The sequence below is a fragment of the Meriones unguiculatus genome, chromosome 16 (genome assembly GCF_030254825.1).
Source record: "Meriones unguiculatus strain TT.TT164.6M chromosome 16, Bangor_MerUng_6.1, whole genome shotgun sequence".
NCBI classification, from domain to species: Eukaryota; Metazoa; Chordata; class Mammalia; order Rodentia; family Muridae; genus Meriones; species Meriones unguiculatus.
The window spans coordinates 6,652,956-6,666,738 of NC_083363.1; the positions used below are offsets into that span (position 1 = coordinate 6,652,956).

General features: G+C 48.6%; 1 protein-coding gene across 2 annotated transcripts in view; it reads left to right on the forward strand.

Annotated features, from left to right (window-relative positions):
- Positions 1-13,783, forward strand: part of Dnah8 (dynein axonemal heavy chain 8) — a 205,054-nt gene that overhangs the window by 145,443 nt on the left and 45,828 nt on the right. For both annotated transcript variants that reach the window (XM_021652387.2, XM_060369207.1), the window contains 5 exons: positions 2,619-2,737; positions 4,191-4,393; positions 6,974-7,047; positions 9,090-9,242; positions 9,977-10,132. In XM_021652387.2, coding sequence (XP_021508062.2) covers positions 2,619-2,737; positions 4,191-4,393; positions 6,974-7,047; positions 9,090-9,242; positions 9,977-10,132 — 705 coding nt within the window. The remainder of the gene's footprint in view (positions 1-2,618; positions 2,738-4,190; positions 4,394-6,973; positions 7,048-9,089; positions 9,243-9,976; positions 10,133-13,783) is intronic.

Consider the following 13,783-nt stretch of genomic DNA (forward strand, 5'->3'; position numbering starts at 1 on the left):
GGCTGCCCAGGCCGGGGGCGGGGGAGGGGGGGACAGACAGACTTCATTAGGGAGCTTTATCACAGACATTAGCAACAAGCTTTCCTCCTGTGTGGTGGACATGGGTCTGTGTGTGTAAGCGTGAGTGTGTACACATGTGTGGGCACACGCATGTAGAGGCTGGAGGTCAACCTTGAGTGTCATTCCTCTGTCTCCATCCATCTTATTCACAGGAACCTGCCTGTCTCTTTTCCCCCACTCTGGGAATTGTAAACACGGGCCACTGTAGCTAGCTTTTTGCACGGGTGCCAGGGATTAATTGGGGGTCCTCCTGAAGAGTGTGGCAGGTGTGCCTTGCAGCCCACCCCTCCCCCATCCCTCTCCAGCCCCAAGGGTCCATCTTCTATTCCCAGAACTACAAGGACTGGGTGGACCCTTCCACGACAGCAGTGCTTTCTACATTTCACTTGTGCCTATAATTAAGTCATGGGCACAAGTCTTGAGTTTGGGTCAAATCAAGAGGATAGTTTACTTTTGAAACATAGAAATTTAGTGGTGCAAACACAAGATAACCGGGAGAGACAGTTCAGCAGTTAAAACACTTGCTGTCTAAGCAAGAAATCCAGAGTCCAGAAACCTAGGTAAAGGGCTGGTGGGCCTACAGTTCTAGCCTCAGAAGGCACATACAGGGTCCTCAGAGTAAGCTCTCTAGAGATCGGAGCCATTTCTAGGCCCTCTGGGTATGGTCTGCTCCAGTGAATAAGGTGGGAAGAGCAGAGCCACCGTGATCTTCCAGGGCAATTTAGATGTACTTCAGAACCCCCCCCCCATCTCATACTGCCCCAAGGGCAAGGTCGAAGCGCTTGAACTGCAGGTACTGTTCAGTTAATAGCTTGCTGTCTGTCCACGTTCCAGATAAAGAGGGGGAGAAATCAGGGGCCGCACAGATGGCGCAGCCAGCAAAGTGCTTACCATGCAAGCACGAGATCAGATCCTTGGCTCCTACATTAGAAAAGTAAAAAAGAAAAAGAAAAAAAAATAATAAAGGAAAAGTCAGGAAAGTTGGTACACATCTGTGATCCCAGTGCTTGGGAAAACAGAGGCAGCAGGATTTCTGGGGCCTTCAGGCCAGTCAGTCCAGCTGAAGTGGGGAGTCAGGGAGGGACCCTGCCTCAGAAAATGAGAGGAAGGCGTTGATAACGATTCCTGACCACTACATGTCTCAGATTCACAAACACGTATACATGTTACACACACGCGCGAGCACACGCATACACAGGAGGAGAGGGGGAGAGAGAGAGGGAGGAAATCTAAGAAAAAGTTCAGTTCCTGGGTCTGGCACATGGGATCTGAGATTGAACTTCAGCTTTTAATGCTCGCCATAGGTTTCCGAAAAGTGCTGACAAAGCCGTCTCCCCCCTGCCCCCTCCCGGGACCGCAGCCCGGTGGTTCCTGAGGATTATGGGACAGGCTCAGCAGCGCAGAGTTTATAATTAGACTCGATGGCACTTGGGCAGCAGGGGCTCCTTTTAATGCTTCTGAAGCCTGTAGGTCCTCTGTGCGCGTTCCAGAGAGCAGATACTTGAGACCCGCTTGGAGAGGCTTCTCCCGCTCTCAGATTGAAGGTCTCGCTAGGAGGATAAAAGTGTGGATTTTTGCCTTCTCTTGCTATTTTTAAATGGAGATCAGCATTCAGGGAAATTGGTCCACATCCGTGGTTCTCAGTGGAGGGCAATTTTGGGCCACCCCCGGCAGGGTATGTGGCAGTAGCTGGAGACTTTTTTTTTTTTTCTCCTTTTTCTTTTTTTTGATCACTCCAACTCAAAGGCAGGGATGCTACTGGCATCTAGTGGGTAGAGACCAGAGATGCTGCTAAACACATGTACTGTTACCAAAACGAGTAGGGTTAGGGCCTGTGCTGTGGGGGGGGGGGGGGGGGAGGAGGGAGGGGCTCTCACAGGCTCGATGCCTGTCCCAATAAGCCAATTAAAGAGACAGATTAATAGGGACAAGCACAAAAGTGAGATTCTGTGTAGCCACCTTGGGGAGTGGGACAGAGAGATCTAGTGATCTGTTGCCAGTCTGTCCTTCGGGGCCTGACGGGAGGTTCAGGTGGGTAAGAGGCGCGCCTGACTAAAGCAGTCCAGCCCTCAGTCGCCAGCCTGCCCTTCAGTGGCTCCATCGCCGCCCCGGTGTCCACCGCAGGGTGGTTCAACCCGCTGTAAGTCATTCTGCACGGGAGCACTCCTCGTGCTCCAGGGCCTCAGCCCTCCCTCCTCCCCGCACAAGATTCCTGGGTGAAATTCCAGTTTCTGGGGAGCCACCGTTTGAATCTGTCGGCCGTAGGGGAGGGGCACCAGCGTTTGCCAGGATGGTTACACTGCTCCTGCCCCAGGAGCTCGAGCATCTCCAGGTGTCAGTCAGCACCACAGTCCGGGAAGCTTTGCTCTGTCGGCACCCTTGCTAACCATGCTGGGTCGCCGACACAGTCCCCTAACTGTTGTGAACGACCCAGGGTGGCGATGGACACACCTAGAGGAGCAGTCTCACTGCGTGTATGCTATTGAAGACTGTGGTGGGTCGTTTTGCTTTGCTCTCGTGCAGTCCGGCGGCTTGATCTTTGGCTTTGCTCCTCTTAGATAGCTCGGAACGAGAAGGGGTGGAAGAACTGGTTTGATAAGGACGCTCCGGAGGAGGAGATCATCCCCGACGGCTATAACGACTCCCTGGACACCTGCCGCAAGCTCCTGCTCATCAGGTGGGCACAGGCCGACCTCAGTGGTCAGCGCCACCGCGTCCCCACTGTGACGAGTGGTGTCTGGGGCGTGCAGTTCCCTGACAATAAGCGATGGCTGGACGAGGTCTAGATCAGCAACATGTCAGCAATAGTGCTTCTTAGCAGAAACACGAGAGGAAATGCGTTTTCATGTCTCCCTCATCCATTTCAAACGGTGTGAATCATTCAGTATTGAATTTACCTCCATTCAAAGGAAAATAGTGGAACCTCGCTGTTGAGATGGTTTTGTGGGTGAAGGGGCTGGTGGGAAGGCAGCCTGAGTTTGATGTGCAGGACCCGCGCCGTGGAAGGGGAGAACCAACTCCAGCAGGTTATCCTTTCGTCTCCATACTCTTGCTGTGGCATGTACACAACGTGCACACACACAAATACACACGCACACATACATGCACGTATACAGATAAACCACATACATATCTGCCTGCGCACAACATACATGCACATGTACACACACATATGCAAACATACATACACACAAAGTAAAATTTGAAAACAGCTTTTGCAAGGAATTGGTTCAGAAATTAGAACTCAGTTCTCATTTGAGGGGGAAAGTGAGAATACTGCACTGTTGAAATGCGTAGCATCTCAACACGCAGGGAGGCAGAGGCAGGCGGATCTCTGTGAGTTCCAGGCCAGCCTGGACTACAAAGTGAGTCCAGGACAGCCAAGGCTACACAGAGAAACCCTGTCTCAAAAAACAAACAAGCAAGCAAAATGTGTAGCTACTCTTTGGACCATTAAAATGAAAACAGAGGTTCTAACTTGACATGGAGAAAAAACAGCCGCCTTGTTGGCTGAATGTTGGAAAGAGGCGGGTGAGTTAGTAGAGTTTTTGTGTCTCCTGTGGTGGCACGCCTGACCCTGCCACTCGATACGTTGCCTGCCGGCTCTTGTAGCTCACGAGAGTGAGCAGAGTGGCCCCAGTGGTGCCCCCTGGTCAGCAGAGTGTGGAAGGGCGCCTTCTTTTCACTGAGATTAGCACGGTTGTCCTTTGTTGTCCCATCACTTTAAAACTGGACTCACGTCACGCAAGCCATGCCATTAGCCGGCAAGTGACCCTCGGCTTGAGAGACAGGCCCTCAGATCAGCTGTCTGGCATTGATTTATTTGATGAGTCTGTGTATGCTGAACCTGTTAGGGTTTGAGCACAGATGCTCACCGGTTCTGCGCTGTTCCCTGTCAGCGCCTGGCACCGAAACCTCGCACGATCAAATCTGCTCTCATCCTGGGATCGCAGAGTGTTGTAGTAAAACAGAGTGTGCCATCGCTCTCACACGGCCCCCGTGGAAGGGAGGGTCCGCCTGCTGTCCCTTTGTTAATTAAACGTGTGACCTTTGCACACTTAGACTTAGATCGAGACGGAGGAGGAGGGGTCATATTGAACTTACTTCCTCTAATGTGTATTCATCCCAAGATCGTGGTGCCCGGACCGCACTGTTTTCCAAGCAAGGAAGTACATTGCGGACTCTCTTGAGGAGAAGTACACGGAACCGGTTATCCTAAATCTGGAGAAGACGTGGGAAGAGAGCGATACGCACACGCCTCTGATCTGTTTCCTGTCCATGGGCTCCGACCCCACCACCCAGATTGACGCGCTGGCCAAAAAACTGAAGCTGGGTATGAATGACCATCTGTGTAGGAAATTTAGCAATGTGTCTGTGTTTTCTATAACTTTGCCTTGCACAGGGGATTCTTAGAAAAGTAGCCATGTCCGGGGCTGGTGGCACACGCCTTTAACTGGGCATTCAGGAGGCAGAGGCAGACAGACCTCTGTGAGTCCAAGGCCATCCTGGTCTGCATAGTGAGGCCCAGGCCGTCCAGGGTTATGTAGTGAGACGCTGTGTAAAAAGAAAGAAAGCTGTCTGCGAGACAAAGCTAGATGTAAAAATTGGGATCCCCCCCCCCCCCGCTTTCATCCATTTATCTGAGACACAGATGTCTTTGCACAGACAGGAATGAATAATATCTAAATATCTATATATCTAGCATATAGCTGTCACAGACTGCTTTATCCTCGGATGGCTGTGCTGGTGGACAGCAGGTAGCAAGAGCAGTAAGGGACAGTCCTCGCCTGCTGCCATGTTTATATAAAACGACACTGGTATGCATTTGTCAGAAACTGAGAAACTAGAACCATTGCTGTAATGCCGAAGGACCAGGGATTCATTTGTTCATGCTTTCCATTCTGTGACGAGTTCGAACAATGACCCATGTGCTCCGTGTTGGAGGCTTGGGAGGTAAATAGAGCCCAGCTGGAGAAGACAGACGCGAACATAAGCGAACACGGTGTGCGACAGCTGTGGCCGTGTTCTCTAGAAATGATGGATCACGGGTTCACAGCTGCGCAGACCCTGAAGGAAGCGCGGCACCCTTTAAGACGTTATTTCGTTTTTAATTACCTGCGCCTGTGTGTAGGTACGTGCGCGTGAGCTCGGGAACCCACAGAGGCCAGAGGGAGGTGCCAGAGCCCTGGAGCGTGTAGGCAGCTGTGAACTGCCTGCCGTCGATGCTGGGAGCCAAACTCGTGTCCTCTGCAGGAGCAACAAGTGTGCTTGGCCTCTGGGTCATCTCTGCAGCCCCAGCCCTGTTTAAAGAGGCACCCCATTTTAAATATAGATTTAAAAATAGAAGGTGTATTTGTTCATTACCAGTAGGAGGCAGTAGGAAAATTATCCCAGAGAGCGGCGGTCAGGGCTCAGAGGTGGGGACACAGTGACAGGCTTGCACCACCCCGTGAGCAGGACTGTCTGTTCACCCCACATGCTCAGCTCTCCTGGGTGGTGTTGGCGCTGCCCTGGAAAGTGCCCCCAGGTGGCTGTACTCGCAGAGTTGATTCGTTTAAGATTGGAAAAGCATCTCATGGTCAGTGAGAGGGCTCAGCTGGCAGAGGTGTCTGCTGCCAAGCCCGGCGATCCGAGTTCAATCCCCGGAACTCACGTGGAGGTGGAAGGAGAGACCCAACTCAGCAAGTTATCCTCCGACTTCACACGTAGGCCCTCCTCCTTGCTTCACTTGTGCGCATGTGCACACGTACACACGTGTGCGTGCGCGCGCGCACACACGCTAAAACTAGTAAAAAGAATTTTTTTTTAAAGTTGAACATCTATGTTTGACTTTGCTAAGTTCGGAGTAGGATACCCTCTGAAGTGATAAATGTCTGCTGCAAGCACCCGCACCAGCCTCGCTGGTAAACAGCTGAGACATACTCATTAATGTCAGGCTCAAGACAAAGATGTCTGCCCACCGCCACGGAGATTAAGCATCTTCACAGAAGATGTAGCCAACATATTGTGAGAACCATAAATAAAGGACGTAACCACTAAAAAGGAGGGACCGAAGCTGCCACCCTCGCTCTCAGTGTAATCTTCTAGCTTAGAACCACAAATGAATCAACCGAAAAGATCCTACTTAATAGAACAGTTCAGTAAGGTGCCAACTCACAGCATAAATATTTTTTTTAAAAAAATCAATTGCACTTCCTTGTAAAAATAAAATGTAAAAATTCCATTAACTTCGCCATAAAGATGAAGTGGATCATTTTAAGAATACCCGTTCGAAGAAAAATATAAAAATTTCTCAGTGACATAGAAAGTTAATTCAAATAATATAGTTTAAACTGATTCCCAGCATAACAATTCAATATTATAAAGGTGTCAATATTTTATAGGTTAGTCTATAAATTGAATGTAAGTCTAATTGAAATTCAAACACCATTCTTCCCTAATTGGATCCTAGGATGATATGAGATCATCAGAAGCATAGATGGACAAAAATAGCCACAAAAGCTTGGAAAGAAAAAAAAAAAAACTATAATTGGAAATGAACACTCCTGAAATTTAAAAGCTTTATCAAATGGCAATAATTTAATCAGTGTGCAACTGGTTAAAAGCAAGCAAACAAATCAATAGAGCAAAATGAAAAACCCCAAATTAGACAAACACTCATGCATACATAAATACATGCATTTGTGCATTCATATATGCACACACACACTTTTGAAGTCCAGCCTGTGTCTTTTGCTGTCCTATCACATCCTCCTGTTATTGTCTCCATTTCTCTGTGCTGTACATCTTCTGGTTAACACCATGGAAAGCCAGGTCTATTTGAGTAGTGAAGGCTCCTTCTTGAAGGAATGGGAATGATGGGAGACAGTGGTACAGTTTACATTTTGCCATTGTTAACTTTTCTGTGTTACAGAATGTAGAACTATCTCAATGGGACAGGGACAAGAAGTGCATGCTCGAAAGCTGATTCAGATGTCCATGAATCAGGTATGCAACCAAGTACTGCCGTCATTGCAACCAAAGCGCTCCAGTTCCTCCATCCATCCAGTCTACCTTGGAAGGCCACAGTTTTTGGAAGTGTCCTTCCTCTGATGCTCATTTTCTATCCTTGTTGCTGCACAGCCAAACCTTTGGTCATCTGTGAACCTTCTATCTCAAGGCCGTTTCCTCCTTGTAGCCTCATTGAAAGCTTGCTGCTTCTTACGGTCCACATTCACCTTTGTATTTCTGTTATCTTTCCATCCATCCACCCATCAATCCATCTATCTATCTGTTTGCAGTCTGGAAGGCTCTAACCTTCCTAAGGTTAGCGCTCCAGCCATCTTAGAATTTCGTGGTCAATATTAGTATAAGGGACAGATCAGGGCAGTTAAATTTCAATTTTCAGTTAAAGGCAGGTTTTCATTTTTCGTTAAATGGATCATTTCGGGCAAATAAGAAATAGTTGAGGACTTCCTGCTTAAATATTGATGATGATTTTTACTGAAGTGGAATGTTGAGAAGCAGTTGGCATTGTGCCTAATAAATACACAGATCGTTAACTTTCTAGAAATGCTTTGCAGATAGCCATCTCAGCTCTAATAACAAAGGGCATAATTTATAAAAGTAAGATAAGAATCTTGGTTTGTTTTTAAGTGTTTGATCTCATCATGTCTGTGGCGACTTTGTCACGGCTTTTCCCTGGGAATTAATGGCCAGTGAGGGTTAATGGCCCAAAGCTCTACTTAGGTCATCAAAATTTCAAGTTGGTCATTAATTCTCAAGTGCCCTAAGCCTTAATCTTTATCACCTAATTAAATTCAATAATAAATTATATTTAATTTATATATCAGGGCAATGATGTGCAATTATTTCTACTTGAGTCAAAGCTTCCATTCTTTTGGGTGATTTGTCTGTTCTACTTTGGGCAAAAGTGATTTTTTTTTCCAGTGAGTGGAAAACTTTTAATTTAAATAGTAAATTTACCTTAATCTTCTTAGGTCTGATTTTTTTTGTAACTTCCACATCTGTTTCTCACAATGTATTGATAATGTATTGATAATGGCATTCTCAACCCTCCCCCCCAAACAAACAAACAAAACCAAAAGAACACCAAATACAAGGGTGGTTATAATGTGACCTTGAGCAACCCCAGATTTCCAAATCTGATGTTCCTGAATGCTGAGTAGAGGACCAGAAAGTACCAGGTCCACAATGCTGAATTCCGTCTTCTTCTAAATAACCCGAGGTATAGGCCCAATGCATCTTCTTCCCTGTTTAAGCCAGCCACCTTTTTTTTCTTGCAGTTGAAGGCACGGTTTAAATACCTTTCACGTGTTTACTACATTTAACAGTTTGTAGGTGTAGTTATCTAGGCTACTGTAGTTACATCAAAACTATGTGTGAGTGGAGATGCATACCTGTAATTTAGTACTAGAAGTCAGAAGGAGATCTGAAAGTTCAAGACTAGCCCAGGCTATGCAGCGAGTTCAAGGTCAGCCTGAACTGTAGCATGAGGCACTGACTCAATAAATGAGTGAGCACTCTTGCTTCCATAGGATAGCCATGGCCTCTGACTTAAATGTTGGAAAGAGCTTCACCTAGCCCTTTAGATAGAGCCTAATCAGTCAGGTCTTCAGGAGTCCCCGGGAAAAGCAATGAGAGTCAATACGGTTTATAGTGTGGCCAGCAAGTGCCGCCACAGGCCTTACCTCCGACCTTCAGAAGATGGTGACAAGGACTTTTATGGGTGGACTGTGGGGCCGTCCTCCTGGTGTGAGGCTGAGTGGTTTCCGGCACACCTTAGGCAAGCCTGTGCACGTTACCAGCCTCGCCATTAGATGGCGCACACACTCAAGTTTTCACTTCTAACCTCGGAGGAGCCCGGGGTGTCAGGGTGCAATGCCATTGTTAGCCGAGTGACTCCAAGTCACCAGATCGGACCAGGAACAGATGACGGTGTTGACATAGTTTTTATTTTTTAATTAGTAAATATAGTAAAATAATCACAAGATATAAGAAATAAATATGGACTTTTTTTTTAAATACAGGGTGGTTGGGTATTACTGCAAAATTGTCACCTTGGCCTCGAATTCATGGAGGAATTACTGGAGACATTGATGACCACAGATACCATAGAGGACTCTTTCCGGGTGTGGATAACCACTGAGCCACATGACCGCTTTCCCATCACGTTACTCCAGGTTTGTCACCGAGAGTTCCCCAAGCCCACGGCGTGACTCATGCCTGGCGGTGGCGGAAGGGCAGATGGGAAGGGCAAGGTGATCCTTTAAAAGGTCAGAGAGCTGAGGCCACTGAGCCTGACAGCCCGAGTCTGATCTTCAGAAGCCGAACGGCAGACGGGGAGAGCAGACTCCTGTGTGGCGTCCTCTGACCTCCACGTGTGTGCTTTGGCGTGTGCAGGGCCTCCCAAAGAATAAATAAATGTCACATTTTTTTTCTTTTTTTTTAATGAGGGAACACAACAGGATGTGTTAAGTGACTATTGCCGTCAGGGCTTACATAGTATTTCCACAGGAGAATTCTAAGTCCGTGTTAATTTACTGGGTTTGTGCTCTGGGAAGAAAAAGTAATTGGCTTTTAATCTGTTGAATTGCAGCCCGCGTACTCTGTGCCAGGGCACATCGTTACCTAACATACCGTGACTTCTTTATTATTTTAATGTATGTATATGGTTGTTTGGACTGCATCTGTGTATGAGCACCACACGCGTGCAGTGCCCTCAGGGGCCTGAAGAGGGCGTGAGACCCCTCGGGATGGGAGTCACAGGCACCCGCGAGCTGCCGTAGGTGCCGGGGAACTGAACCTGGGTCCTCCGCAAGAGCGGCCAGTGTTCTTAGCCACTGAGCTGGTGCCTTAGCTCCGTGCCGCGATTTCAGTTCTTTACAGTAACACAGCTGTTCGCTTCTCACAACAGACTTCCCTCAAGTTCACAAATGAGCCACCCCAAGGCGTCCGGGCGGGCCTGAAAAGGACATTCGCGGGAATCAACCAAGACCTGCTGGACATCAGCAACTTACCCATGTGGAAACCCATGCTCTACACCGTGGCCTTCCTGCACTCCACTGTGCAGGTAACGCAGGCAGTGCTCACAGCCAGGGGGCGCTAACGAGTCGACGGGTCCGCCAGGGGAGGGAAGGGGCCTCTTCCTGTGTCCCTCCCTCCTGGGGCTCGGGAGAAAGACAAAATGAGCCGTTGGCCAGACGGGTGTGTTCTCAGCTGTGCCAGTGTGGGGTACGGAAGTCCCTGCGTCTCTCTCCAGGAAGTAGGGGCACACATAGTTCCCCAGGACCTGCTACGTTCTGCTGGCTCATTGCCCCTACCACCACGGGTCCTGTGCAGCTAGCAGAGAGGACTGTGGGTGTGTGTCTGTGTCTTGGCTCTGAGAGAGCGCACATTGGCTTGTGTGCTTTGTGGGTACTTGTTTGTACCAAGTTCCTCCGTGCCTTTTGGATTGCAGATCATAGCTTTCCAGAGACCGATTTCAGAAACTCTTATCTGACGGTTGTTCCCCTTATCATGCGCTAGTCCAAACACTGCTGTGACCCCGTTATTTGATCCTCCTGTTCACAGATAACAGTATCTTCTGACCGTTCCCAGTCACAGTGACTCAACTCCTCCACTGAGCTCACCCTGCAGAGTTGCTGTGGGGAGGGCTTTTTCCATGTAGTCAGTGTGCCAACATGTGTTTTCAGTGGACATGATCTGAGAGCCCAACACAAGAGCCCCAAGCCCCTGGGCCAGTCAGGAGTCAGACTGCTTGCAGTAGCCACGATGCACGTTTTATTTTAAAACATAGAAAAACAGTATTTCTACTTCCAGGGCCGGGAAGCTAAACAGTGGAATGGTGAGTAAAGGTGCTTGCTGTTATTCCTGAGTCCCAGAATTCCATCCTTGGAACACATGGTGGAAGGAGAGAACAGACTCCTGGAAACCATGCCATGGTACACACACATGCACATACACACAAAGAGAGAGAGAGAGAGGAAGAGAAGAGAGGGAATGATTTTTTTTTTTTAAATTGAGAACTCAGTCTGTAAAGTACTTGCAACCCAGGCATGAAGGTCAGAGTTTGCGCCTCAAGAACTCATGTGAAAAACCGGGGCAAAGGCCACGTGTGTCTGCACCCCCAACCCAGTGAGGTGGAGGGGTGAGAGTGGAGGGGAGGTGGACCTCTGAGCTCCTTGGCCAGCCAATCTAGGCAAATCGGTGGGTTCCAGGTTTAATGAGAGACCCTGTCTTTAAATTGCCTGGGTGTGTTTTGAGTGTGTGTGTGTGAGTGTGATTATTGGGTCCAAGAACTGAATTTGTTAACCGGTTAGGTTCCCAGCTAACACAGTGAGTTAGCTAACTCTCCACCTCTCTAACACACACACACACACACAGGTGTGCACGCACGCACACACCTTCCTTCCTACAAACAGGAAGCATTCCGATTCTGTACTCGCAAAGGTTAACTAAGCACCAGCAACCACCAGGCATCGATTCAGGCCCCGTTGCTGCAAGCTGCACCCACGGAAGCATGCAGAGCCTAGGGTTCTCACCAACCCCCTGCCTGTTCTCCACTGTTTTTGTTTTCTCTCTCTCTCTCTCTCTCTCTCTCTCTCTCTCTCTCTCTCTCTCTCTCTCTGAATCACGATTTGTCACCAGGCATCAACTCACCCAGCTCAAGGGCATGGAGTGTGGTGTGGACCCTTTGTAGTGAACTGAAGGATAACCCTCTGCCAGGAGAGGACCTGTGGACAGGGCTGGGCCAGCTCTCTGGGGTCGGGAAGTGCTGGAGGGTGTGGTTTGTTTTTGTTAGGGATGTGGGAATCAGGCTTTCTCCAGGGAAGGTGGCTGCTTCAGCCGCTGCCTTGGGAGATTGTGAACTCTGAACTCTGAAGTAGTCCCCTGCTGCTCGCTCCCACACACTGCCGAGCCCTCCTCATCTCCTCATGGGCTGATCAGGGACATCAGGTTCCTGCCATCAACGTATCCCCAACCAGCAACCAGCGAATGGCAACCAGCAACAGCAGCTGGGGGAGCAGCAGCAGCCATTCCAAACGTAAACTAGCTGCAGCTGACAAAATCACGCCCTTGCCAGAGCACGGGACAAATCATAGCTGGCTGCTGCCCCACATCCCACACCTGGGGTTAAAGCAAAGACTTAGGTTCCCGTAACGTTTTCTTGCTTTCAAAGAAACCAGAATTCTCGCTGCGGGTAGGCCGAGGCCATCTGATGGCATAACCCAGGAGAGGAGATGCTCTCCGACTCCACTGTCCTGTCTGTTCCAGTGCAGTATCATTCCGGGGAATGTGCAAACCCTCTTCTGCCTTTACCCTTAGAGATTTTTGTCAACATGTTTTCCACAAGAGTCTTTACTCTGAAACCCAGCAACTGCATTTTTATTCTCCCGAAAGCTATAGAAAGAAAATTGGTAAAATGTCCAGTGCTTTCCCCCTGCCTTCCCCTACTGATGTCAGTTTGTGGTGCTTTTGAACCAGGAGTTAGGTAGAACAGACACCCTGAGCAGTGGTCCCAGGCTACTCAAGTTGGCCTCTGGGAAAATGATAGATTGGGGAAATAGGAGGGTGAAGTCAATGATGGACTGGAGTTGGGGGTGGATGGAGCCCACAATGGAGGATGCAAAGACTCAATATTTTTAAAAAAGGATTTCCAATACGATTTCAATATACAACAAAAACTGAGAAAGACGGAGCCTGCTGCAATTTTTACAACTTTCTCAGGCTTGGGAATTCCTCTCGTCATCTCAGCAATTTCCCCACAGGGTTTCTAGCACTTGAGAGTTTTCTAGTGGTTTATCCAGAGTTTTTACTATTTCTCTGCTCTTGGCCCAGGATAACAAGCCCCTGAAGGATTCTGGGGATCTCTAGAGTCCTGCAGTGGCAGTTGTCAACCTAGACTTTTTAACCACAGCCCTTAAAGTAATTTAAACATTAAATAAACACAGTCGTATCACCAGGGCCCAGGAAACGCCACAGTGGATACATTTTCATTCAGGAAAGTGTTCAGTTCCTCGGCGCTTTGCTCTGTCTAGTTGAAGACTTGACAAAGCACCCCGTTTCCAACTTAATAGGGCACGTGGAAGCTCCTCCTCTTTTGGCAATGGTGCTTACAAGATCCTTATTTAAATATTTCTGACTAGCTACAGCAACATGACGTGAGTCTGCCTTTCACGTTCCCCTGTCATCACGTTTCCTGCTGGCTCTGACCGTTTTTGTACGTGATTTTTTTAACCTCTTAACACTGCATTCAGGTTGTCTGGCGCGGGTTGTAGGGTTGTATCTTTCCTTCACTGTATACTTCATTTTACTAAGTTTGATGGTTAACTACAGCCAGTGAAGCGCATCAGGCCTCCCATGAAATCAGAACGAGCTTCAGCCCCGTTCAAGTGGCTCCGCTGAGCATCTTCTCGCCAGCAATCTCAGGACATTTCGTATTCCATAGGTAGTTCTGTCTTGTGCATTCCTCAGGGGAGAGGGGAGCTCTGTACAGCACGAGCACTGCAGGCGTGAGGACCGGGATTTAGCATCCCGGAATGCTTGTCGAGTGCCGGCTGGGGAGGCAGAGACAGACAAATCCCTGTAGTATGCCGGCCAGCCCGTAGCCTAATCAGGTTCAGCGAGAGACCCTGTCTCAAAACATACGTTGGTCTAGGAAGACACCCAGCTCTGAGTTTCAGACAGAGAGAGAGGAGGGGGTGAAGGAGGAGCCAGACCA